This window comes from Antrostomus carolinensis, unplaced genomic scaffold (assembly GCF_000700745.2).
Source record: "Antrostomus carolinensis isolate BGI_N321 unplaced genomic scaffold, ASM70074v2 scaffold46130, whole genome shotgun sequence".
Lineage (NCBI taxonomy): Eukaryota > Metazoa > Chordata > Aves > Caprimulgiformes > Caprimulgidae > Antrostomus > Antrostomus carolinensis.
In genome coordinates this window covers 1-8,537 of record NW_010287513.1, presented here as the reverse complement: position 1 = coordinate 8,537, position 8,537 = coordinate 1, and the positions used below count along the sequence as shown (strand labels likewise).

Sequence of the window (8,537 nt, the reverse complement as noted above, 5' to 3'; positions counted from 1 at the left end):
TATTTATAGACATTGATCAGATCCCCTCTCAGGCTGCTCTTCTCCAGGCTGAACAGTCCCAGCTCTCTCAGCCTCTCCTCATATGGGAGATGTTCCAGGCCCCTCATCACCTTTGTGGTCCTGTACTGGACTCTCTCCAGAAGATCCCTGTCTCTCTTGACCTGGGGAGCCCAGAACTGGACACAACACTCCAGATGTGTGGCCTCACCAGGGCAGAGCAAAGGAGGAGAACCTCCCTCGACCTGCTGGCCACACTCTTTGTAATGCACCACCAAACCCAAGAGAAGAGATTACTTTTCCAAGTGTTTCCTTTTATATTGATATATTTCTTAATCTTGGAACGGATGAGAATACAGTATTTATTCCCATGGTGGGCAGAGAGTGGTCAGCATGGGACGTGGTACTCACCGCATAAGGAATTCCAGGTGTAGACTCCGATGGGTCCCAGAAACGTCTGGTAGGGATTGCTGACAGCATTAGTGCAGGTAAATCCAGAACTCAGGAGGGAGCTCAGTAAACTCAGAACCAGAATGACAATAATTGCAGTGATTGTGCTTTTTGCCTCGGTGCTGCTCAGGTTATCTGCAACTGAAATACAGCGGCTCAGCATTGATCATCAACCTTCCCAACACAGTCCGGTGGGCTCAGACCACCTTATCACTTATTGACATGGTTCTAATTAAAAGCTATTAACCAGAGATTTGGCTGATATGCAAGGATCAGAATGTGGAAGGAATGGTAGGTTTGGATACAGCACATGAACTCAAATCCAAAATGGGGTGAAGGAACAGTAGGGATGTCTGCTAATCCTGCAGGCACACAAACTTCCTGGACATCAGCTTGGGCAATAAACTTCTCTTCCTTAATATTTCTGTAAATATTTCCTCTTGACAAGGCCAGACAGAAATTTTATGCCTAAATCAGATCAGAAAAGTAGGTTTTACTCTGCCCATCGTTCTTGAGATGTCTGGCAACTTCTACAGATGCCCGCTTTAAAACTTGACTCCAATTGTAGATTATTCCCTTTTAACAGAACAGCAGCCCCCTTTATATAAATATTTATTATTTATATAGTATAATATGGAATATTTATAAAAAAGAAATCTGATAAGAGGAACAACTTCTAAAAGTCCAGTAAAGCCATTAGCATGGGTGGGTCAAATGCATTTGCAGGACAAATGTAACTGAACACGGTCATTCATGGAGAGATGAGGCATGGTTGGGTTGGTGTTCATACCCTGGTTAGATCTGCTTCTTGCCACATCCTGCAGAAAAAAAACCAAACTGGTGGAGATGGAGACAGCACTTGCTCCCTTCTTTTAAAAGAAAGGAGCATCTCCTGCTTTGTTTTCACCAGGAGGACTGGGCATGTAGAGTGCTGGTGGCCCTGGACATGCCAAGAGGATGAATGCGAGCTCCAAGCTACCAGTTTAGCCCTGTCCTTGGGCTCTCAGGGTCTCCACTCCTCAGGCCACATGTCAAGAAGACATGCATTGTCACATCAAGCATCCTGCCACCTCTTTTTGCTCCAACTGATACACGTAGTTTGTTGTCTGGTGTAGTTTCTGTAGCTATATGCGTGGCTGGATACAGCCAACTCCTCCAGGACTGTAATCAATTTTATTGGGTTGTATTTGTTAGTTTTTTGATATCTTGCTGGTAAGGAGAGATACAAATGTGAGTGCAATATACTCCAAGTGTAACTGCAGTATAGCTGTGTTAAAATATATTATTTTTCCTCTTTTCAATATTGAAAAGGCAACTGTAACATTCCCTATAACAAATGGATAAGAATGTTTTCAAGCTCTGTTCAAATATGTGTTGTTGATAGACAGGCATCTGCAGGAAAACTTCCTTTCTATGCCACTTCTAATACAAAGCTATTATGGCAGAGTACTCAGTGCATAAATTGGAGAAATCTAAGCAGGAAAAAAAATAGTAAAAAGCCCATAAAAAGAAAATAAACACATAACGAAAAGAAGAGGTATTGGAAATAAATGGAGAGCTTCTTTCTCATTTTATATAATATTCCTGGGAGAAGTTAATTTCTGTTGGAGGAAAGGGCAGGTAAGGATGTGTTATGGAAATCAGATGTAAATTTAAGCAGTTCTCCTAGAAGAATAGGAAGGACAGGCATTCAGGAGGCATCACTCACTGAAATGGAAGTGAGCACACACTGGCCGTACCCAGCACTCAGGCTGAAGCAGCCTCACTGCTTGGGCTTTGCCTACTGCAGGAAATAAGTCTGGTGCTGAATCAGACAGGTTGGTGTAATTTCTCTCTAGCAACCTCACTTAATTTTATGATTTGGAACATCTCCAGAATTGACTGGCTCCACCTATTGCAACCCCTAATTGAGCTTGTTTATCTCTGGGAGTGATCCGTGGTTTAGGGGAGATAATTGTGTCAGACTCCACTGGTGGAAGCATCCCTGCACCAACAGCACAAGACTAAAGGTTTGGAATAAAATGCTGTTCTTGTAGTGGCAGATCTTTTTTTTTTCCTAAATGAAGCAGTCTGTGCAAATGGAAGGAATTGATAGGAGCTGATCTACTCAAATGGAACTGAGAATAACCCACAGCTGGGTAACCTCTGCAAGTAAGTGTAAAAATAAAAATATTTTACACTGCAAGAGTGTAAAATAACCTAATTCCACAATGAAAGCAGAGGGTTTTGCCTCTGCAAGCTCTCTCCTTAGCTTCCACTATCTTGGTTTTTTTACTCTTTAACTCTTGTATGCTCAAATTGAATTTCCCAAACTTTTACTGACCTGACTGTGACTGATGTCCAGCTGCCAGCCTGGAGATCTTTTCTAAGCAGTGGTCATCTGGCAGGTTTTATGAGGTCTCTGATCACTTATGACACAATAAATTGTACATTTAGGAAAAACAAACAAACAAACAAAAAAACCCAAAACCAAAGTTCAACCTAGCTTTCTGCTTGTCAGGAGATCCCATAGCACACCTGGAAACTATTGATGACATTAATGAAGTTCCACCAATCTTCAAGCATTTGTCACCTATTTCAAAAGTTAGAAAGTTAATGGATTCCTCCCTGTTATAACAAATTCCAAAGACTTCCTCGTGTGCTGCTGGCCTTGCTGGTTGCCAGAAGTCAGCCAAATCCTGACTTTACAGGATTGTCTGGGTGTGCCTCTTCCTGCACCTTGCTCACAATTTTTACGTTTGACCTGGAAACAAGCAAAGCTGTAAACAAGTTCTTTGCAGACTGTCAGAGAGAGAGAGAGGTTGTTCTGTTCTCAGCCAAATCATTAAAACAGTCACTGAAGACTCTAAAGACTGAACTTATTAAGTAACTTCTGCATTCTGCCAGATCATTCTGCTCAAGGTCCCTTCCAACCCAAACCATTCTATGATCCTCAGCACCTCTGAAGTAGCCGTATTGATTTATTGCTCTGTTAAGGTTGTTCATGGCATCCTGTCAGAGAGGCTACCCCGAGCAGGCAGTTCATGCTCTGTACACTCATGGAAACCTTGACGCCAGCCCTGAGGAGAAGCACTTGGGGGTGCTGGGGGATGAGAAGCTGAACATGAGCCGGCAACGTGCGCTGGCAGCACAGAGGCCAATAACCGTGTCCTGGGCTGCACCCAGAGCAGCGTGGGCAGCAGGTGGAGGGAGGGGATTCTGCCCCTCTGCTCCGCTCTCCTGACACCCCACCTGCAGTGCTGCCTCCAGTGCTGGGGCCACCAACAGCACAAGGACATGGACCTACTGGAGCCAGTGCAGAGGAGGCCACGAGGATGATGTGAGGGCTGGAGCAGCTCTGCTGTGAGGACAGGCTGAGAGAGCTGGGGCTGTTCAGCCTGGAGAAGAGAAGGCTCCAGGGAGACCTTCTAGTGGCCTCCCCGTACCTGAAGGGGCTCCAGGAAGGCTGGGGAGGGACTTTGGCCAAGGGCAGGGAGTGAGAGAACAAGGGGTGATGGCTTGAAAGTGGCAGAGGAGAGATGGAGATGAGATGTGAGGAAGAAATTCTTCACTGTGAGGGTGGTGAGCCAGTGTCCCAGGTTGGCCAGAGAAGCTGTGGCTGCTCCTCCCTGGAAGTGTTGAAGGCCAGGCTGGATGAGGCTTTGAGCAACCTGGTCTAGTGGAAGGGGTCCCTGCTGATGGCAGGGGGGTGGAACTGGATGAGCTTTAAGGTCCCTTCCAACCTAGACCTGTCCCTGATTCTATGATTACTAAAAGCCAACCCAGGCTGTTGTGAACGAGTACTCTGTATCCCCAAGCTTTCATCTTTAATTTACTCTTTCGTGATTTCCATTCTCCTTTTCTCACACCCAAATATGTAAATACCATTTGAGAAACACACTTGGGGTTCACAGCAGAGACCTCAGCCATGCTACACCTGCTGAGGAACAGATCAGGCTGTGATTTAAAAGGATGCTTATAACTCTATTTACTGTTGTCTGAAATGAAACCACAGCATTTCATTTCTCCATAGAACAGACAATCCATTTACTTTAGGATATGGTCGAACAAAAGGCAGCTACTGTCTTAGGAGAACCCGATTATTTAAGTTTAAAAAATAGTATATATGTAAATCTGTCAAGTATTTATATTTCAAGAATGTATAGAATCATGCTTAATATAAAATATGACAATCATACCTGGTATAGAGCCTAAGAATTAATTTTAAATCAGTTAATTTCATCTTGGATATATGCCCAACTGAACTCACGAGGGATGTGGGCAAATCTGTATTCAGACTATTCGTCAAGCATGACTTTCAGCAGCTGTTGAAGGCAACTAGTAACTCCTGGAGTTCCCTCACTTTGTTCATCCCTAAATGGCTTAAATGTGAGAACTGAGATGACTGAAAGAGTTCTGAGGCATTGGAAGGGGTTGCCCAGGGCAGTGGTGGAGTCCCCATCACTGGAGGGATTGAAGAGTCGTGTAGACACAGTGCTGAGGGACATGGGTTAGTCATAGGGGACTTGTCAGTGTCTGGTTCATGGTTGGACTTGATGATCTTAAAGGGCTTTTCCAATCGAGGCAATTCTGGGATTCTGTGACATTTTGTAAATGATAAGCACAAAAAACTACAACTGGTAGGGGGGAAATCACCACCAGCGACAACAAAATGCACGTAGACCATGCTAAGAACTGAAATCCTTTACTGATGCAAGTGTTCTGTGACTGCTCATCATTAATTGGAACTAAAATCCCTATGTTGGTAGCACTCAGGCCCTGGGATGGGGCTGTGTTAGCTGCTGTGCAAAGACAAGACACCTGCCCTGGGTTCCTGCCCTGCAGTCAGCTCTCCATGGGTGGACTCCCAGTTTCACACCAAGCCCTATTAAAATCAACAAGAATCTGCCTGCATGGTGCAAGGTTTGGGGCTTGAGCCAACTGGCATGGGGAGATATAATCATATATAAACTATTTTTATAAATTTATATCTACTCTTATAAAAATTGCTTTGATTTTTCTGATATGAGTGTAAATAAACTGCTTAGAATGACGTAGGATTTTGTAGTTGTTGTGTAATTCTGTGCTTTGCTGGGAGCACTGCTGTGTTCAGGTTTCTCATACCAATATAATCGTTCTACTGGGAACTGGTTTGCGTGGTAGGGCTTTGCCAGGGTAGTAATTTGGGTGCCTGTTTGTACAATTTGATACAATTTCTGTAGTAAATCAAGGTGGGAAAGAGCTAATGGATTGGAAACATCTGGAGGCTCCTTGGTGGCTTGGTGCCACCTTGGTGCTCTGCCTTGGTGGCTTCTCTGTGATGAGACATTGTACAACAGCGTTCCAAGAAAGCTCTTAAAGTACATGTCATGTTTCAAAATTGTTTGACCCACTCTTCCAAATTTTTTGCTAGGTTTCTTTTGATGATTTTTTTTATTTCCATTTTCACACATGTATATCAGCATTATTGCTGTGGACTTTTACACAAGAAGCATAAAATCAATGCAAATCCTTGACCCTTGCAACAGCTTTCAGGCTTATCTACCTTTGGGCTTTGTGAATGCTTTTCTTCACATCAGTAGAGCTACTCGTGCATAGAGTTCAGTAAATCTTTGCTGAACCATGTGAAATCAGTACTGAGCCTGTGGTTTGTCCTTGGTATGCGTAATTTCTTGTTTCTGGTTTGCTTTTGCTCATGTTTTGCTTTCATATTAGGATTTTTCATGCTTGTCTTAACTTTCTCTGAGACTGCTCTAGGTAAAACCCCTTCTGCTCTTCCCCTTGCTTTTAAACTTTGTTTTATTCCCATGTAGCATCTCTTCTCCCTTTTCTCTCAGTTTTTCTGTCCTCCTTAATTATTTAACCATTTTTTTACCTTTTTTTTTTTTTTTTTTTTTTTTTTTTTTTTTTGCTGTAATAATTCTAAAATTAAGGATAACTAGATGATCTTTAAGGTCCCTTCCAACCCAAACCATTCTATGATTCTATGATAAATGCCAAGTACTGCAGATGCACAAAAAGTAAGATCTGTTGGATATCACAATATATAGTTTAATTTGAATTACATTCTGAAATGTTATTATGATAACCTTGTTTCCAAAGTTCAACTCAGAGTTTTTTTTGGGAAGTCACGATGACAAGGTGTCACATGAAAACCTCATACTGGGTGGGGGAAGAAGGGCCTTATAAAAGATGACAAGTTATTTTATAATCCATACTTCATAGTCCAGTATTAAAAAAAAAAACAACCCCAAAACCAAAAAAAAACCCCAAGAAAAACAACAACAACAAAAAACCCCCCAAACAACAAAAAAAAAAAAACCCCAAACATAAGCAAGCATAAGGCTTGAAAATACTATCCAAATGGTTGAGTTTGAAAATAGCACTTAAAAATGGAATGGTGTGGCTTCAAAGGAAGAAATAAACAGAATATTGTCATTAATGTGCAGGTACAGCACAGGCAGAAACACCATAACTATCTAAATTATTATTTTACCTGTTTTGTTCTTTTCCCTCCATCAGCCTCATAAAACCTTCTTCTATAAAAATGATGTTAATTTGGTAGCAGCTGGCAAAATGTTTTAATCAACCAATTGATTTAACTTAATAAAATAAAATCAAAATAATCCTGGAAAGTGAATTGGGTTTGCAATCCTTTAATAAATTGGTAATTTAATGTTGCTTTTCTGTTCCTCACTGAAAGCTTGCGAAAATTAAAATAAATTTTACATCAAGTTCCTATTTTGTATTTTTCTCTGTTCCAAGGTGTAGGCTAAGATCACAGGTAATTAGAATCATAGAATGGTTTGGGTTGGAAGGGACCTTAAAGATCATCTAGTTCCAACCCCCCTGCCAGCAGCAGAAGTTGTTAATGGTTAAAAACGCTGCAGATTATTTTTTATATTACTTAAATCCCCAAACTGATTTACAGATATTCTTAATTTTCACTTAAAGCATCACAGTCACAGACGAAACAAGAATGAGACGCGGTTCCTACATCCATCACCTGCACGAGCAAGAAGACACTATCCATTTCCAGGTGTAATACCACTCACCTTGGAAAACCTTCTCTGAAACCTGAAGTCCTGCATCAACAAACTGTTCGCAGGTACCGACGAAAAGCCCGTAGGTGAGGCTCACCGTGACGCTGGAGTTGGTGCTGGAGAAACGAACCTCACTGCTCATCCAGCGCTGGGTCCCCAGCACAACGCAAATCAGCACAAAAGAGCAAACACAGGTTAAAAAAGCCGAGGCAAACATGACTGTTTTCTTTGTGGATGGCATTTTGTCAGATGAGAGGGTTTTTTCCCACCGGTTCAGGGTATTTTCTTCTATTTCGTCTTGCTTCTCATGAGGTTGTTTCCTCCTTCTCACTCTGGTAAACTTTAAGCTAACAGCAGTGGTAATAAAAATGTAAAATAAGTTGAACTTTGGTCTGGTACCATAGTTACAACAAAACCAGCCTGGCAAAGGCTGGGCAGAATCATTGGCAGGTGATTTATGACTGTCTTGGTGAACCCAAGCTTTTCAGCCCATGGTTCTGGAGATGTCTTCTCCAGTCTGTCACCCGTTCCTCTCGATGCTGTCCAGGAGAGTTTTTACTCCATGACAAAAGTTTTTGGCCTATTCTTGCTTTTTCTCTTGGAAAGCTGATAACCAGACTGGAAAGAATTTTTTTTTACTAAATCTGTATTTAATGTGTTATGGTGAGGAGCAGTAAAATGTTCCTTCTCTGTTCAAATTCCCTGCTTGCCTAACAACTACCCAACTATCTCTTTTGAAACCTCTCCTAAATCCTTTATGCTCTTTGTGAAATCACTGGTCTGGTCTTGGCTTTTGGAGGGGTAAGGAGATTCTACCTACTGTCAATAGATCATTTTTTAAGGAAGAACTATAATTCTTAATTAAACTTCATATATTTGACCTTGTTTGACAGGGAGGAAACAAATACTTCAAATAAGGATTCATTTCAATGACGTAGTTGACACATAAAGGGAGCAATACTGAAGAAAACGTGTTCTGGACTATAAAGAAAGAGAATATATTATATTCTTCTGTGCAAATTAACCTCAGCAAAGACAAAAGACAATAACATGACATCAAACAGAACA

The 8,537-nt window shown here is 41.7% G+C and overlaps 1 protein-coding gene across 1 annotated transcript in view; it reads right to left on the bottom strand.

Annotated features, from left to right (window-relative positions):
* CLRN3 (clarin 3) overlaps window positions 1–7,710 on the bottom strand; it is a 10,505-nt gene extending 2,795 nt beyond the window's left edge. Inside the window, exons 1-2 of the mRNA XM_010163001.1 lie at window positions 7,482–7,710; window positions 409–588 (exon numbers count right to left, since the gene is read on the bottom strand). Of these exons, the coding sequence (XP_010161303.1) occupies window positions 409–588; window positions 7,482–7,710 (409 nt within the window). The remainder of the gene's footprint in view (window positions 1–408; window positions 589–7,481) is intronic.
* Between the last annotated feature and the right edge of the window lie 827 nt (window positions 7,711–8,537).